The sequence below is a fragment of the Hyaena hyaena genome, unplaced genomic scaffold, assembly GCF_003009895.1.
Source record: "Hyaena hyaena isolate Hyena2069 unplaced genomic scaffold, ASM300989v1 scaffold_10, whole genome shotgun sequence".
In the NCBI taxonomy this organism is placed as follows: Eukaryota; Metazoa; Chordata; class Mammalia; order Carnivora; family Hyaenidae; genus Hyaena; species Hyaena hyaena.
In genome coordinates, this window is record NW_024080642.1 from 1,684,700 (window position 1) to 1,703,338 (window position 18,639).

The 18,639-nt window shown below is 37.3% G+C and overlaps 1 protein-coding gene across 5 annotated transcripts in view; it reads right to left on the bottom strand.

Moving 5' to 3' along the window:
• Nucleotides 1-18,639, bottom strand: part of RHOT1 (ras homolog family member T1) — a 62,661-nt gene that overhangs the window by 2,558 nt on the left and 41,464 nt on the right. The window contains exons 15-21 of one of the 5 annotated variants that reach the window (XR_005531839.1): nt 16,485-16,615; nt 15,712-15,795; nt 14,021-14,140; nt 12,398-12,600; nt 11,249-11,344; nt 9,457-9,579; nt 7,904-8,017 (exon numbers count right to left, since the gene is read on the bottom strand). Coding sequence is in view for 4 of the 5 variants with exons in the window: in XM_039252726.1 (XP_039108657.1) it covers nt 9,457-9,579; nt 11,249-11,344; nt 12,398-12,600; nt 14,021-14,140; nt 15,712-15,795; nt 16,485-16,615 (757 nt within the window). In the remaining variant the exon portion in view is untranslated. The remainder of the gene's footprint in view (nt 1-7,903; nt 8,018-9,456; nt 9,580-11,248; nt 11,345-12,397; nt 12,601-14,020; nt 14,141-15,711; nt 15,796-16,484; nt 16,616-18,639) is intronic. The other 4 variants (XM_039252726.1, XM_039252745.1, XM_039252734.1 and 1 more) reach the window with 4 other exon arrangements.

Here is an 18,639-nt window from a genome sequence, read left to right on the forward strand (position 1 = left end):
AGTGGACCATGAGATGACTCCATGAAGATGGAATCTTCTACGGAGCTGACGGCGTGCACCTGGTGAGTAATACTGCCTTCGTCGTCTGCTAACAGCATGGCGCCCCACTCAGCTACCCGGGCTCTTAACCTTTTATATACACATGCACACAGTTTGCAGTTCACAGCAGAGCTCACAAAAGTGGGGACTGAAAATAACATCTCTTAATTAAACATCTCACACAAAAATGGAGTTGCCACCCTAATATGATGCATCTCGTGCTTTCTGTATTTAAATAAATGTATTCTGTAACAAACTGCCAAACTTAAAAAAAAAATCTATGTGTACTTTTTAAAAACACTCATGTACCAGGTAAGGAAACCTATGGCTGTTACATACATTATGTATATATCCATTAGAGGCTGGTCTTGGTAGATCCAAAACACTAAAAGCTGCCCTTGAAACCAACCCTAAGCAGTACCTGACAATATGTGGTGACCATGAGTATTCATTCAAATGAGGGTAACAACTATTAGTCATGAAATGTACCGATGCTTCTAACTGCAGACTACCACCAACTGCAAACATACACCTGTAAAAAACGGAGTCCAACATGCAAACTCCTAGACTGTAATAATCCTACGATGAGGGTTTCAAAGCTTAAAATTCCGAATCAATAGGAATACATAGAACTTAAAGTGAGAACGCTGGCTAAAAGTGCGTTAAAGGTTCGGCTTCAGCTTTGCTCTCTCTGTGATTTTTATTCATCTTTATTGATTGAGGATTACAAAACAAAATTTTTTTACATTCATTTTTTAATTTGGGCGAGAGAGGGGTTAGGATTAAAGCTAGTTGTCATCACATTAAAATCATTAGTCAACATGATTTCTTATACACATCCTTCAAGTATGAACTCTTTCACACAGCTCCTTTTGTTGTATTTTAAGAAAGTATTCCCTACCATTCGTGACATAATATATTCTGACTTTACTGCACGTCAGACAGTAATTATTATATCCCCCCAGCTATAGTATAGCCTTCAACAGGCACAACAGCAGTTCATACTCATATATGATGACCAATTTAGACACATGCTCTAGATATAGCTAGTTTAAAACTTAAGGCAACTATTGACTCATAAAATATACTCCAATGACTCGATCAATGTTATAGTGGTTACTGAAGACATTTTTAGGCATGAAAAGCTACTTTAGACACCTATTTTATGCCTTTAGCATGTGCTTTTAGCAGCTGCACTAACCAGGCTCTCCATATAGGAGAAAGCATTTGTAACGGATGGCACAATTGTCATTGCTTAGCTGACTGACAGCACCTGACTAGAGAACAGTGTGGAGGTCTTAATTATATTCCAGGAGCAGAAGCACTGGGCCATGGTTGTCATTTCAGGTCTCAAGCAGAAACGGAGTACAGTTTCATAAAGCTGCCTCCTAGTTCATTTCTAAACTCAAGCAAAAATAATTCTTCCATAATTCAAAAATGTAATTCTTTCAAAATGACTCACATAAAATATCATCTTAGAATAAATTATAATATCTAATGGCATACTTTTTAAAGTTTGGTGTTTTTTTTTACTGTCAAAAATGTAATATATGCTCATGATAAGGTATGAGGAAAAGAAAAAGAAAAAAAAATCACTTGGAGTCTGATCACTTGAAGCAACTAATTAAAATTTTGAGTATTTTCTTATTTTTTCTATGTGTTTCTTACATAGCTACAAATACAATGTGTATGATTTATATACTTTTATATCCTTTAAAAATTTACTATTATGTAAGGGCTTTTTCATAAATTCCAGAAACATCATTTTAGACAGCTTTATTATACTCCATTCCTGTGTGTGGCCAACTCCATTTCCTGGTGACTATAACTGGTGATCAATATACTTCCATATAAGATTCTTCTCCATTTTTAGTAGTTTCCTGAAGAGAGACTTCCCAAAAATGAGTATTACAGGGCACATTCAGTGCATATGTGTATATAAAGATTTCTTTTTAAACCTATTGATATACCAGAATCACATTTTCCTTCTCTACGTTGAATAATTTAGTTCAGCAGTATCTCCTTCTAGAATATAGCCTTAGTTAATCACTTGAAGCTTGTCAGAGCTTCTTAGGTGGAAAATTCCTGCATATTGGATGCTGGCTTTCTGCTTAGAAGTGCTGAGGGCCCATATGTTACTCAGATGACACGTGCTACCTTTTTTTTTTTTTTTTTTTTTTAAGTAGGCTCCACACCCATTGTGGGGCTTGAACTCATAGCCCTGAGATCAAGAGTCACACACTCCACTGACTGAGCCAGCCAGGCACTGATACTTAATAAGGCAGAGAGGAGGAAAGGTTTCAAACTTTAGGCAATAACGATTTAAATTGAAAGATGTTTGTGTGAACAGTCACATAAGGCATATAACAGAATGACCAAAATTCCTATGTATCTTTGCACAGAATTCCTTAAAGAAGGCATACAAGATACTTTTGATTCACTCTGCAATTTACGGCATATATAAAAACATGAGGGGAAATCTTTATTGGTTCAATGTATTTAACCAATCATAAAAGGAATGTCATCAGCTAAAATACTTAGGAACAAAATAATCAAATTCTAAAGGGTTCAATGGAATTAAATCCATTCTAGCTATTCCCAAAAAGGGTATTTTTAATATTGTTTTTTACAACGTATCACGGAACTTTATATCTGGGGCATAAAAACTCTATTGCATGGACTTAAAAGTCTGCAAAAATTAGAATTTAAGGAAAGGGGAGAATTCAGAAAGGTCCAGATATCAATTAACCTTCTCTGAGACTGCAGGCTATTGTGAGGAGGAAGGAAAAGTTCAATAGAACACACTCAAGAGCAGCAGCACTAGATTTGTGGGGAAAAATAGTTCCACCCAGGCACTTATCAGCCCTCCCATACAACTTTTCAGAAATAAATGTGAATTTCCTAGTTTCTGTTCTTCTCCTCTCACCATCCGATCCTTTCCAAACCCAACTCAGCGGTGTACAAATACACTAATATTAATGTACTTCTAATTTTATAATTCTATCCACTTACATATCTCAAATATGAATTTTTAATACTTTGAAACAGCCTATATGATTATAATGTGTGTAACCTAGTTACTAGGGGTCAGAGATACCACATATAGCTTTTTCCTAGTTGCAATTACGTATCTAAAACTGAAAACTGTACCAAGGTCACCAAACTATAGTTAAGTGTTCTGCTTTTAAATATTTCACTTTTGGGGGTGCCTGGGTGGTTTAATCAGCTAAGTATCTGACTTCAGCTCAGGTCATGATCTCACGGTCTTTGAGTTTGAGCCCCGCGTCGGGCTCTGTGCTGACAGCTCAGAGCCTGGAGCCTGCTTCAGATTCTGTGTCTCCCTCTCTCTCTGCCCCTCCCCCGAGCTCACTTGCTCTCTTTCTCTCTCTCTCAAAAATAAACATTAAAAATAAACAAAATAGGGGCGCCCGGGTGGCTTAGTCGGTTGAGCGTCTGACTTTTGCTCAGGTCATGATCTCGCAGTTCGTGGGTTCGAGCCCCGCGTCAGGCTCTGTGCTGACTGCCAGCTCAGAGCCTGGAGTCTGTTTCAGAGTCTGTGACTCCCTCTCTCTCTGACCCTCCCCTGCTCACGCTGTCTCTCTCTCTCCCTCTCTCTCTCTCTCCTAGAAATAAAAAATTTTTAAAAAAATCTAAAAAAAAATAATAAAAATAAACAAAATAAATATTTCACTTTCCCTTTTAAAGTCTTCTGGGCCTCTCTGCTTTTATTCCCTCTCAATGTTTTCTTGTTTGTTTGTTCTGCCTGAAGTATTTTTTACACTCTTTCTAATAATGCCATCACTCCTAATAATAATTTTAATAATGGCAATTCTTCTAACTGAACTAGTAGGCATGAAATCTTTTAAAAATATATTTCTCAAAATAGGTGAAGTAGTTAAAATATAGCATCCAACAAAGATGAACCGCAACACAAATCCTAAGAAAGCTGTTAACTGAGCATGCCTAACATACATGTAAGTAAGGACGTGTAAGTGTGCATCAATGTCAAGAATGCTTCACCAAGCATTAGAAGAACCAAAATTTATAGATGATTGTAGATACATGGGAAACACATACTATCTATATGTTAACTACTGATACTTAAAGATCGGAATAGGCAAACTCCACCTGGTGGCATCCTTTAGTATTCTAACAAAATAGCAAAAAAAGTGTTACATGTAGAAGCAGAGGCTTACTTAATGAAAATCTATAACATAAGCTCTTGTATAATTTTCAACATAAGAATATGTATCCTAATTAAAAGAAAAGCCTTTTGGGACCTTGATACAAGGACACAGAGGTCTCATATGAAGCTGAGACAGACTTGGTATCCAATAGTTTACTGTAACATAATATCCTAAAAAATCTTATGTTCCCAACAGAATCTCTATAACATTAAGGGGCAACTTAGGTGATTATTAAAGCAATATGGGCAAATTTCATTAATAAATGGCTTAAAATAAATACCACATATACCGAATTTTAAAAATGCATTAAAATCCAGGGTAAAGAATGCAATGGGTACAATGACTTTCCATCATACCTTTGGGTCTCTGTAAATCCTCACTGTGAACTATGTACTTGGTTGCTAAAGTAAAATGCTGCTACTAAACTTAAAAAGTAACATGAACAAATAATTTATGTGGCTAATTCAAATAATAAAATGGGATGAAAGAGATCCTAAAAGCAAAATACGTATCAAAGAAAATTGCACCAAAATAATAAATTATAAAATAAACAATTCTGATTACAGTATAGGATAGGAGAAGTGGGAGCATTACATACAGAATTCTAGCTGGGACAGTCATTGAGAGAAGTTAAAAAAAATGACTAAGTGACACAGACATACAAACTGAACACCTAAAGGAAAGGACAAATTAAAGATCACAGCACACTACAGTATAGTAACATCCTCATGCAAAGTAGGACTCTTCTGAAGTCAGAATAATAAATATTTAGTAACTAAAATCCTGGGTAGTTCAAACCAACAATCCAGCTCACTCCTATATAATCATTTTAACACTTTCAGATTAAAAAGGTAGTTAAAAATTAAAATATAATCAGAAGGTGTATTTTACCAGTACCATAATTTACACTCTTTGAAATGAAAGCACTGCCAAAGAGTAAAATCATCTGACCAGATGTTAATCATCTTCCAAATGTACTTAAATTCAAGTAATTCCAGTTATTCTGAAATTCCTCTAAAGGAAAACATAAACCTATCCGGATCACAAGGGTGAGACCATAATTAGCAAAGAACAAAGTTATATATCAATAAATAGTTTAACACTTTTCTCACATCTTGAAAAATATATATATTCGATTACATTGAGAAGAAAAAAGTTTCTCACTACTTTCTACTTAAAATAATGTAGTGTCAGTAAATAAGCTCAAAAAAAAAAAAAGGGGGGGGGAGCCAAAGACAGCTAGGGAAAAATGGCTAATTTCAGAAATGAATCTGTGGGAACTGCCTGAATATCAGTCCTCTCATGAGGAGGCTACAGAGCAATTCCTTTAATGGCATAAGGGACTAAGCTTATTGAAAACATAACCAAACTGTAAGGAAAAATTTTTAATAACATAATATTTACTTAAAGGCAGATCCCTATCTTCATCTTTATATTCTGCCCCAGCTCACAGAGGATTCTATCTAAAGCAGGTACTTAAGTATTTGAATGAATCAATCACAGGGGCAGGGGCAGGTGAAGGGAGAATGTGGCCTCAAGCATGGACTATTTCTGGAAGTGATTTCTGTTTCAGCAAGCAACATGTTTACAAGCACACTAAAACAAGGCATTCGTTTGAGACTAACACGTATGTACCAGTATTTGTCTATTAATTTCTTTGCAGACATGTAACGAAACTCTTTGCTTAAATAAAAATGTCAAAGCTACTCTCTTAGAGTTCTAAACCAAACACGAGACATGGGAGATCTCTGAAACCAAAGACTGAAGGCTTAGTGGTGAGTGACACTCCTACCTCTTGAATTACAGTGAAAAATTCTTAAATGACTTTTATCCAACCAACCAATCTTCCTCTTGCTTTAATAGCTTTAAGATAGATCTAGAGTGATGTACCGATTGTGACCAACCACCAAAGGTTGCCATGACCTGAGAGATGGGAGAGAAAGGAGGTGGCCCCATAACGTTTTCAGAAGAGCCATTTTCATTCCCTGGGTGTACGTTTTTCCTTTTTCTTGCCTGGCTGTAGCTTAAGACTGAGGTTGCAAGCTGGTGGCCTATAAGCTTGCTTTGTTCTGATTAGTACTTTTAAAGATTTCAATTTAATTGCCGTTATTTGAAGAGCAGGAAATTTCACATAAAAATCCTGATTTCTGGTGTCCCACAGAACCACGAGACCTGGCACACCCGGCCTGGACAGCCACGAACGGCCCCAGCTGGGTGCGGCAGTCTCTGTCAGCCGCAACTGGTCACAGTCCCCGCCTCTCTTCCTTCTTATATTTGGTCACCTTTGTTCGTTTACATCCCCTCTCCAGACCGGGCAGGCACTTAAGTTTTGGGCCTGTACCCCTACCTACCTTACCTACATCCTTTTGTAACTAAGAGAAACTTCAATACAGAAGTCCTAAATGTCCACTGCACTTCCATAAAATTCCAAAACACTCCCAGGAATCGGGAAGGAGTTCTCTGAAAGGTACACTGGTTTTCCTCTTTCTCTTTTTCATTTTTTCCCTTCTTGGTTACTAGTTGTCAGTGATATATGCTGACATTACCATTAAGTTACTTCTAGTTTATAAATAGATATGACAAAATGTACCGATTTCTCTTCAAAGATCATTGTACAGAGTAATTTACTATGAACAACCTCATCCGTTAATATACACCCGACCTATTTCGTTTGGAAGCTGATTAAATCGACCTAATAATAAAGCTGTCACTAAAGATGCAGACAGTGAATCAATCTGCAATTATGGACACTCGAGATCTTCTAGGATAAAAAAAAAAAAAAATAGATGGTTTGTGATTAGCAATTATTAGGAGCCAAGGTGGATTCACCAAGAACAAGACACCAAATAGATGTCACTTCCTATTTAGATAAAATTACTACACTGGTAGATCAGGGGCATGTGGTAGAAATTACATATTGACTTCAAAAAAGCCCTCCATGAAATTTCTTGTAAGATAGTAAGATAAAACATGGACTGGATAGTAAAATATTTTTAATTTACAGAACAGTCTTTCCCCGAAAATTCTGAATCCATGTCGGTGGCAAAACAGCTCTCCGGTGGGGTACTTTTGGGCAGGCGGGCTGTGGTGCCCTCTCTCTCTCCAAGCTCTGGGTATTCAACATTATTGTTTATCAGTAACTTGAAAGATAAGACATATCTACCGAATTTGCAAATAACACAATGCCGAGAGAGAAATATAATGGGACAAATGACAAAAATAATGTTTGAAATGACTGAGCTAGAACAAATGGATCAAAAAGAAGAATGTGACATTTAATAGAGATACATACGTATCTGTGTTTAGATTCAAAGAGTCAACTAAAAATGTAAAATACACAATTAGAGAGGAGGGGACATTGCCTCAATAGTACTTTGTATTTAAAAAACCTGATTTCAATGAACCGCAAGACTAGTATGCATCAACAACGGGATGGGGCTGCTAAAAAAGTTACTTCGTGCAGTGGGCTGGTGCTGTCCTCACTGTGGACGAGGCCTGCCCGCTCTTCTGGACCAGCCCCATCACACCGAGGCACTGCTCTCCACTCTCAGTGGCACCTCTTTTAAGAGGAACTCTGAAAACCTATAAAGGGCTTTCAGATGAGAATAACCGGGACTGATGAGGTCACTAAACCATCTAATTTAAGAAAAAGGCTGAAAGAAATGGGGATGTTCTACCTGGAGAAGAGAAAATTAGGGGAGACATGATGGCCGTCTTCAAATGTCTGAAGGACTGTTATGTTGAAGAGGGAGTAGAATAGTCGTATGTTGTTCTAAAGGGCAGAACTAAAACTAAAGGAGAGAAAGTTATAGGGAAATCATTTTAGTTAAAAAATAAAATTAAAAAGCAAAGGCAAAAGCAAAAGCAAAACCGTCTCCAATGAGGAAAGCCACCAGCAGATAAGCAGTACTCTCCACGGGAAGGCTTTCAGGAAGGCATTCTAATGGGAGGTTAGGCCAGATGAATTCTGGAATCTCTTCAACTCTACCATTTCTAACACCGGAGCTCCTGAATGTTGTTTGGTTTGAACTAGCCTAGTATTTTCTCAGTCTTCATGAGAGAATCTGTGTCATTACTTCACAGGAAGCCATTCAAAGGACAGAGGCAGAACTTTACCACTGAATTAGTGTGGCGGTCCCTTCAAAGCAGTCACCTGAGATGGCTGCATTCTTATTCCAGGGCGGCTAGTGCTCCAAATATCATCGAAATTCTTTTTAGAATGCCTTCAAAATCAGTTTCTGACTCACATAAAATACAGTCTCACTGTTTCACAGCCACATCTACTATTTTTGCTAGTGGACACAAACTATCCTACTCATTTGGTACCATCGGAGCCTAGCCTTCATTGGGAGTCCAGCAGTAAACTAGAGAAAGGACCCATTTCAAGCCAAAATCTGTTTAGCTTCATCATCTGTCTTAATCAAGCCCAGCTCCCAAGGACAGGTGAATGCCAATTTCAAAACAGTCATCTTTGGACATAAAAATTTACAGCAGATACAAATTAATAGTACACAGGCTTTTAAATATTCACAAAATGCCAATTTGAACAATGGAAGCATGACCAGAATAAGAATATAACCTTCCAAGTTCATTGCTTTGAGGGAATGTCAATATCCTATATTTTTGTTTTTCTTTCCTTTTTAAAATGCATATTACTTTCTAGGCATACTTCGTGTTTTGGGCTCAATGATAAAGACCTTTTCAAAAACTACAGATCCTTTTTTCTTTCCCATAATATTCCTTTGAATCCTTAAAGTTGGCTGTTATCCTCATTTCCAGAAGCCATACTCTTTCAAATAAACATCCCAGGTACTTATAAGAGAGAATATTATTTTAAACCCAAGACACTGCTCTCATTAGTATGGTTTTAATTAAGTTATATTAGTTGAGCGTAACATACATAACATTTGGAATCAATGGGTCTGCTCCTTACCGCAAAAATCCTAATCTGATTCTACAACTCTCAACCAAAAGATTTTAATCTCTCTACACATATTATCCTCTACTAAGAAAAATACTTTAACTTCTTTCATGAAAAAGAAATCCAAAATCTTCTAAGTTCCCTCAAAACGTTGTCACCCCAGTGAGAATTATTTTAGTGGAAGTTAGTTGGGCATCAGTTGGCTTATGGTCTTTGTAGTGAGTAGATATATAATAAATAGTTATCAACTTGTTTTTTTCTTTTGTATTTTAACAGAATGCCTGGTACCCAGTAAATAAAGTTAAGAACCTGTTAAGAACTGCAGTGAAGATTTTGTTCTTTACAGATTGCAGCAAGTCTGAGTTGAGGAAGTTCTGACAGATGCAAAATGTACACCTGTTGCAGGTGCACATACAGCGTAACCGGGCATGGCTGCGAAAACACACAGAAGGACAGGAGTTGAGTTCTTACTTACAAATATGGCACAAGTCAGGGTGTGCCAACTTAAAAAAAAAAAAAAGATTTACGCATAAGCAACACTAAGGAAAAGGACAGTGTGGGGCATGCTAAAGTTGTGCAGAATTCCACATTCACCAAAAATATAATCAACAGCAATAGCTCCCTCCTCCCTCCCTAGAGAAAAATCTAAAGACAATTAGCTAACACTTTTGCTTTTTTTGGAGGGGGGATGGAATTATTATTACAAGAGTTTCAGTGGAATAAATATGCACAGCAATAGATGGCACCCTCATGTAAATTAAGAAAAAGAAAAACTGAGTAAGCCATAGCACCCACCGAAAGGACACAGTTTGCTAGCATTTAAATAACCATTCCCTTCTCCTCCTCCTCCCTCAGCATACACACATGCCTGAAAACCAGGAAGGAGAAGAGTGACAAATACACAAAACGAGTCAAAAGACGAGTATATTCAACCCTGAGGAGATATGAACAACATCGTCTTTAATTCATCAAGCACCTTGGCTCCCAAAGGAAACCAAGTGCTTCATAAATTTCCACTTGAACAAAATATAGGGTTGATTTCATCTGCTACTAAAACACAGCAGCTAAGTGTGAGAGTATGAAACTCCAGGTAAGGATGTAAAAATCGACAATGGGTCCAATTGATTTTACGTATGAAATTTAGGGAGACTTTCAGACTCCTTTCTGGTTGAGTGGAGTTGTACTAGTTGGTACAGGCACATGGGGCAACCTAGTTCGCCTCGGTCCTAACCACCAAGGTAGGGGGTCTTCAATGACCGCTCAGTGGTCAGAGCCACTCAGACACACAAAGCCATCACATTGCCCTGAAGAGGCACTGGCACAGAACCCGCTCAGAAGAGTGCCACCTGATGAATCAATGCCATCACTTCCTGTAACACCTGAACATTTTTTTTTAAAGGCTTCTCAGTCAAAGGACTGGCCCAATCTGACTTGGCTGAGCTCGTGAAATCTGATGAGACCACATCGCACGGTGGCACGGTTGTGGAGATTAGCAGCATCCCAACAATGCCTAATTCCCAACATGAAGAAAAACAAGAATTAATTTAAAAAAAAAAAAAAAAAAAACTCTTCCAGACTCAAGACATCCCTTTTAAAAACCTGACTTGTGATGATGAACATCTCAAAGCTACTAAGTCGCTGCCAGCTGTCATACTGGAATCCGCCTGTTACTTTATAATCTGACTCCTCAACATACACAGGCTCCACCCACCAAAAAGGAGAGATGCAAAGTATGCTTAGCAACAGGGAGATGCTTCATGAGAAGTAGTTTGGGATTCACCATCTACGCAAGTGTCCCCGTATGTACATTTATCATATACACACACATACACACGCACACAAGTTGCAGGAAAATGTTTTAAAGATGCAGAGCTAAAAACACCACTACAGCTATCTACGAGATTAACAGAGTGCATTTACACAGTAAAACGAAACAAATATAAAAACCACCACTGTAATATATAGTTAGGCAATAAGCCTGACCAAGCAGTGCGTTTCTGGATAATTACTAAGCGTTAATTCTGGCAAGGAAGGAAATCTGGTCACCTATAAGAAAATGTCAACAAAATCCCACAGAAGCCATAAAGAAAAAGTAACTTACAAAGCAGTTTTTAGAAAGACCCAGATTTTTCTCAAATTCTCTATTCTATCAGGGTTGCCCATGCCTCGGGAGAGTGTGTCTCTGTAATGATCCTCTCTGTAGATAACACACACGAGAGTTTTAAAGTAAAGGCAAAACATAAATAAGGCTTTGTTTATCTTATAGTAATAGGAATGACTTGTCTTCCAATACAAATAGAATTTCAAGGGCTTGCTGCCTTTTTAAAAACGTTATTAGTTAACAGAATAGTAGTAAAGTTGATTTGGATTTGAAAAATCTGCACAAATTAACACCTTCTGAAAGACTTGAGTTTGTAACCATGTTTGATTATTACTCTACTTTATATCCTAGTTTTCTAGAAAAACAATTTAGAGACTAAATTAATAATAAATAGATTAAGCTAAAGTCCTGAGAAACGCACTGCCTGAAAAACTATCTTGTTACATAACAGAATTATACACACACAGTACTTGAGGAGAATACCATTAAGAACCATGCACTTCTGAGGCAGTTAGTAAGCTATGGAGATGTCCACAGTTATGTGCTTATGCATATGCATGTATAGATATACAATAAATGTACATAAAATTCATGGATCATGACACTTAATGTAAAACATTTATATAGCAGGAAGTCCAATTACAACTACTTTTTACAGCACTTAAAAAAGACATTATATTCTGAACTCAAACATATCTATAGTTTAAACATACATTCATAAAATATTTTAGAATCCTTCAAATACTCAAGGTCAATTAATCAATGGAAAAATATTAAAAATGAACTTTCTGTTCATATGGAAATATCTTAAAAGCCTAAAGCAACATGATGTCAACCCCATTTTATGGTAGTAATACTTTATTTTTTAATGCTGGGTTGGGGGCTGAGTTTTATTGTACTATCTTATGAAGATAGTTACAGCCTGCTCAAAAAATATACAAATACTATCAGAAGTACTGCTTATGTAATTTTATTATGGTACCCAAACCAAACTCGGATTTACTCAAATTTGTACCTTCTCATTACAAAGTCTCTTTCTGTTGCTGAACACCTTCGATGCGACAAAAGTTGCACCTTCATGGCTACTAATGGCATGCAGTGTTGTTATGAACCATGCAACATGAAAACGATGGCAGAGCAAGTACTTACGGGTACATGGCCATTGTTGTCAACTTAACAAAGATATCTTTACTGGGTGCATCAGCAGTATTGCAAGTGAAGGCTTGCGGTGGAGGCATTTTGTGTTTCCTGCAGAAATCAGCAGGTGAAATACTATAGTCTTGTTTAACTTCATGCAGGTCTGACTTTGCAGCTATGATTAAGCAAGGTATTCTGCTGTCCATGAAGTGTTGCTATGGGATAAAAAATCAAAAAGATGACAAATTTTAAAAACTACTAAACTTAATTAAATGTGTACTAAAAATTATTTCTGGCAAGGCGAAGCATAGTTTTAAAGGGAGAGTAAACTAAGAGGCAATGATTGGCAGTGGTCCAGAGCGTTCTCATAATAAGACCAAGGCCAATTCTCCTAACACTGGTAATAATGTTAAATTACCAATGGGTTTATAATATAAACCTTAACAATTCTTCAGGTTCACTATAATTTGAAAAAATATATATTTTATTAAAAAGATACCATATTCTGAAATGAGAAATCCATCTAAATTCTTCTTATCCTAAAGCATACTATTTTCATTTCTTACATTTCTGTCTCACAATTCTATTATTTCACTATTTTCATTTTTTATATACTACTAGTCCTTAAGCACATGCACTTATACACTTTCCTATGGCCGTAGTCATGCTGGACACAGCCATTTAAAAATATAATACTGAGGGGCACCTGGGTGGCTCAGTCAGTTAAATGTCTGACTTCAGCTCAGGTCATGATCTTGCGGTTTGTGAGTTCAAGCCCCAGGCTGGGCTCTGTGCTGACAGCTCAGAGGCTGGAGCCTGCCTCAGATTCTGTGTCTCCCTCTCTCTCTCTGCCCCTCCCAAGCTCACATTCTGTCTCTCAATCTCTCTCTCTCAAAAATAAATAAAAACCTATTTTTAAAAAGGCAATTAAAAAATATATATATAATAATCTTCCATGTTTTCAGAATTCAAAATCATTATTTTCAACAGCTACTTTATATTCTGCTGCACTATTTTATCTTAATTTGGTAAATCACCCTTTTATTGTTAGACATCTGGATTATTTCTAGTTCTGTTTTCTTTATTAAAAACAATGCTGGAATAAACTCTTTTATACATGTGTTGTTTACTCCTACTGCATTTTGGTGATACTCTCAAAGTGACTGAGGACTTCCTAAGCCTCTCGTTACGCCCTGTTCTTATTACTACGGATATAACTGGCAATATATAACCCAAGTGCATTCCTTTTTTTTTTTGAAGATTTTATTTTTAAGTAATCTCTACACTCAACATGGGGCTCAAACTCACAACCCGAGATCAAGAGTTATGTGCTCTATTGACTTAGCCAGCCAGGTGCCCCTCCATATGCATTCCTAATACCCAGGAAGGCCTTCCATTAATGTGGAGGCTCTTAATAGGAATGCCCATCAGAGTCACGTGTGCAAAAAATGTTATTCAAATACAGATGTCTCAAATTCTACCACCTCAACATGAAACCAGAGCCTATAGGGACAGGGCACAAATACACGTATTTTTAAAAGCTCTTCAGGTGATTTTCTTGCATCTCCCTGGTTAGAAAATATCACATTACAATTCCAAAGTTAAACTAAGTTATAGACCAAAAGAACAACAAACCTTAAAAATCCTAGCACAGTATTCAAAGGATTTGGGGTTACTGACGTCATATACCAGGCACACAACATCACAAATGATCTCCGCCTCAGTTAGAAATTCCGATTCTGAGATATCATGCAACTTGTAAAAAGAGAAATAAGAAACATTAATATTGTAACATTGATGTTCACTTAAAGTCATGATGTGCTATTATTGCTTGACTTCCAAGTAAGGAAGTACTAGTTAAGCCTAACTTCTCAGGCTATTTTTAGAGGTGGGAAGTGTAGATAAATAAGTGCCTTCTGATTTTGTGGACTCAAAATGGTAATTAAGGTTTTACAGAAGGGAACATTTAGTTAGTGACCAATGCGTGCCAGGCAGGCCCCTTACACGCATTCTCTGTATGGAGTAGACAAGCTGCAGAGGGTAAGTCAACTGCCTATGGTAACACATCTAGCAAGTCATCAGACCAAAATCTGAGCTCAGAGTGATTCCAAGTCTCTTTTCTTTCTAACAGACCACAGATCACCTTTTTCTCCTCCTAATTAAAAAAAAAGCAAAAACAAAAACAGAGCAAAAGACTCTTTACACTAAGGTCATTTTGTTCAACTTCACTGCCTACCTCTCTTTCAATGTTTATTATAAAACCTCTAAAGAAATATCCAACCTATAATATGACAATGATGCAACAAGAGTAAAATCCAGCACTACGGGCTTATGTAAGAGAGTGCGCCTTGGTGAGGGGAAGGAGAGGCACAGGGTCAGAAGTGACTCAATATATTCCAAATAAAACACTACTATAGCATGGGTATTCAGAGACATGAAAGATACCGATTTGCAAAGAACAGTGAAAGAATAAATGGGAAAAGTAACAGTCATCTACATTCACAGAGTACCCAATAAGTAAAACTAAACTTACAGGAAAAGAACGGGAGACAAACAAGATTTTAGTAAGAAACTGACAAAGAACTTTTATCATAAAGAGGAAAAACTGTATAAAATTCAATGTGATCATCTGTCTTGCAGAATAAACAATTTCCAAAAAGAAAAAGAAAGAAAATGAACTTTTTCTCGTATCTGTTATTTGGTAGGGGCTCCTCATATTAGCTTAGTAAGAAACTGAGACTCAGACAGAATAAGCCACTTGCCCGAGGTCACCCAGCTAATCAATGGTGGACCAGGGCTTGAAACACAATGTGACTGGATCCAAGAAGAACATATAATCTTTTACTACTGTATTTCATAGCATTTCAGTCATATACTTCTTTCATCCATTTTTTTAGACTAACACATTTGGTAACTATACTCCTCCCTGCTAAATAGATAAAACTCAATTCAGAGTACAGATAAACTACCAAAAGCACCTGCAGTAAGTGTTCATATTAATTTCTAGTCAACGGTAGAGGAAAAAACATTTTTTTAAAATAAAAGTGGAAGAAAGAAGTTATTTTTTGTTGTTGGTTTTACTTTCTATTATGAATAACATACAGTTTAACACACAAATAGATTAATTTTTACCTATATCTACACCCATGTAATCACCACACACATAAAGGGAATTAAAATTAGTTCCAATGAATAAACCAAGTGAAAGAAAAAAACCCACAAAAGTTCTACATACAGTCATTAAATTAAATCCAATTATGTTTTCAAAGTCATATAAAAATATACCTAATAATAAGTCATCTTTTACATGCCAGAGAATTTCTTACCAACAAGTATTTCTCTTGTCCGTAGACATAAACAGTGTTAATCGCATAGTAGGATTTATGATCGTCACGAATTTTCTTCTGTCTCTGAAAACAACCAGAAGTCTCGATATTTACAGTAGGTAATTACAGTATCTAGTTTTCATCAACATACACTCTGCATGGAAAAGGGCATTGCTCCCTAGGCTATGTATTTCTTACCCAAACAGAAGGGACGTTGATTCTACGTTTCTTAGTTCTTAGGTCTTAAGGTCTTAGTTCTTAGTTCAAAAGATGCATTTGTTCTGCATAAAGTAAAAGCAGTAGCTGAAAAGGAAGTAAACTACACCAGTGCGAGACCACTGCAAAGCCACCTGCTAGCAATTGTCCTTACACTATAATTTGGCCTGACATGAGACTCGTGTGGAAATACATCCACCTCCACACTCAGGGCAGTAGCCAGGATGAGATACAGTATTCAATTTGATGTATTTACATCCATTCACTTCAGGCCAAGCACTGTGTTAGGTGCTTTCACAGATGTACTCTATTCTTTTAACTCCCCACCTACACACTGCTTAGGGGGGAAAAAAACACAAACGACAACTAACAGCAATGAAACAAAGATACAGCCAGGTCAACAGGATTATTGTTACCCTTAGATTGTACTTTACTAATACATGCAAGCTACTGATCTGTAGCAATCATCTAAAAAAGTTAATGGCTATGAAAAAGTTACATAAACTTCTGAGTATAAAAATTCGTTCGATAAAGCTCTATTTTCTGACAACTCTCACCGTTAAGTTTCTTCCAAGAAGAGCCTGAAGAACTCCACTTTTCCCACAGTTTTTCATCCCAATTACATTACATCTGAACACATTTCTCTGAGTCTGTTTTTTCTGAAGGTCTATCTTTTTATCTCTTGTTACTGAAAAGAAAAAAAAAAACTAATTATGTACCACTCAGACCCACTGAGCCTCCATTGCACATTCTGCAAAATAGGGTATTGCTATTTATCATTTTCATGAAGTGTATGATTAATTAACACACTGTCTAATAGTCAAGCTGTATGGGAAATAAAGCACTAAATATAATACAGAAGAGCTTCACTTAGTGGAAAAGATGCATTTCCGAAAGTTGGCTCCAAAGGGAACTTCTAGTAACAAATGATATTTATTTCATCGTAAAATAAGTAGTACATTTTCATAAGAAAAATGATATCCAAAACAGGGAGGGCTGTGGACATTACAAGGACTTTAGCCAACGTGACATCCCATCTATTTTTTCTTTTTTTGTGATAAATGACTGTCATAACAAATTACAAATTAAGAGATGCTTTCTCCCATCTGTCCTCTTTTGAATCTGTAAACAGGAAAGGAATATGCACCCTGGGCTCACCTGCCTTTCAAACGTGAATGTGTAAAAGAGGCAGGCCCCAAAGTGGTGCTACAATGGCAGAGCAAGGGCACATCTCCTCCAGAGGTAAAGAGGCTTCCTTAAACTGTACTCAAAAGTTCAACTCTAGGGGCGCCTGGGTGGCTTAGTCGGTTAAGCGTCCGACTTTCGCTTAGGTCATGATCTCGCGGTTCATGGGTTCGAGCCCCGTGTCGGGCTCTGTGCTGACAGCCAGCTCAGAGCCTGGAGCCTGTTTCAGTCTGTGACTCCCTCTCTCTCTGACCCTCCTGTGCTCATGCGGTCTCTCTCTCTCTCTCTCCTAGGAATAAATTAAAAAAAAAAAAGTTCAACTCTAACAAAGCTCGCCAGAGGCACTATTTATAGTAGCCCCAAACGAAAAATGATAACACACACACACACACACCCCAATCATGGGCTAAAGAAGTCATACAACATCCATATTATGACATGTTATATATGTATACTTATTGATACAGAAACATGTCCCCAGTATTTTGTTGAGTGAGAGAACGTTATGCTAGCTAGCAATTAGTTCCTTGCTCTTTGGTGCTAAATTAAATACAGTATTTAATTGGTTAATTACTTTTTTTTTTTAAAGTTTATTTATTTTGAGAGAGAGAGAGAAAAACAAATGGGGGAGGGGCAGACAGTTACGGGGAGAGACAGGATCCCAAGCAGGCTCGGTACTGTCAGCGCAGAGCCCCATGTGGGGCTCGAATTCATGAACTTTGAGATTATGACCTGAGCCGCAATCAAGAGTCTGACACTTAACTGGCTAAGCCACCCGGGCGCCTGGTTAACTACTTTAAAGGGTACTGCTCTGTAGATTAAAGATCGGTTGTCTTCTTATGCTGGGACTTCCTCCTATATAAGACATGGCATTTCCCCCCACCAGTTAGGAAATAAAATCTTGAGGGGTGAACTGGCCACATGGAGCCTGCTTGGGATTCTCTCTCTCCCTCTCTCTCTGTCCCTCCTGGCTCAAACTTTCTTTCAAAATACCTAAACTTAAAAAAAAAAAGAAAGAAAGGAAAAAGAAAAAAGAAAAAGAAAACCTTGAAACCATCAGTTCCCTAAGTTGTTATATCCATACCTATGGTATTATTTAAGTGGAGCACACTGCTTAGCAAGAATTACAAAGTCTGTGAAAGATTTACTAATGTAGAAAATGGTGACAAAACCAAGAGATACATGATTCATTCAATATCAGGATTATGGGTTAACATGTATTGTTTTGTTTTTTTTAATTTTTTTAAAAATGTTTTATTTATTTCTAGGAGAGAGAGAGAGAGACAGCGTGAGCAGGGGAGGGTCAGAGAGAGAGGGAGTCACAGACTCTGAAACAGGCTCCAGGCTCTGAGCTGGCAGTCAGCACAGAGCCTGACGCGGGGCTCGAACCCACGAACCGCGAGATCATGACCTAAGCGAAAGTCGGACGCTTAACCGACTAAGCCACCCAGGCGCCCCGACAGGTATTGTTTTTAATGTCTGAAAAAAATTAAAACACCAGATCAACTGGGACATTACAATACGTTT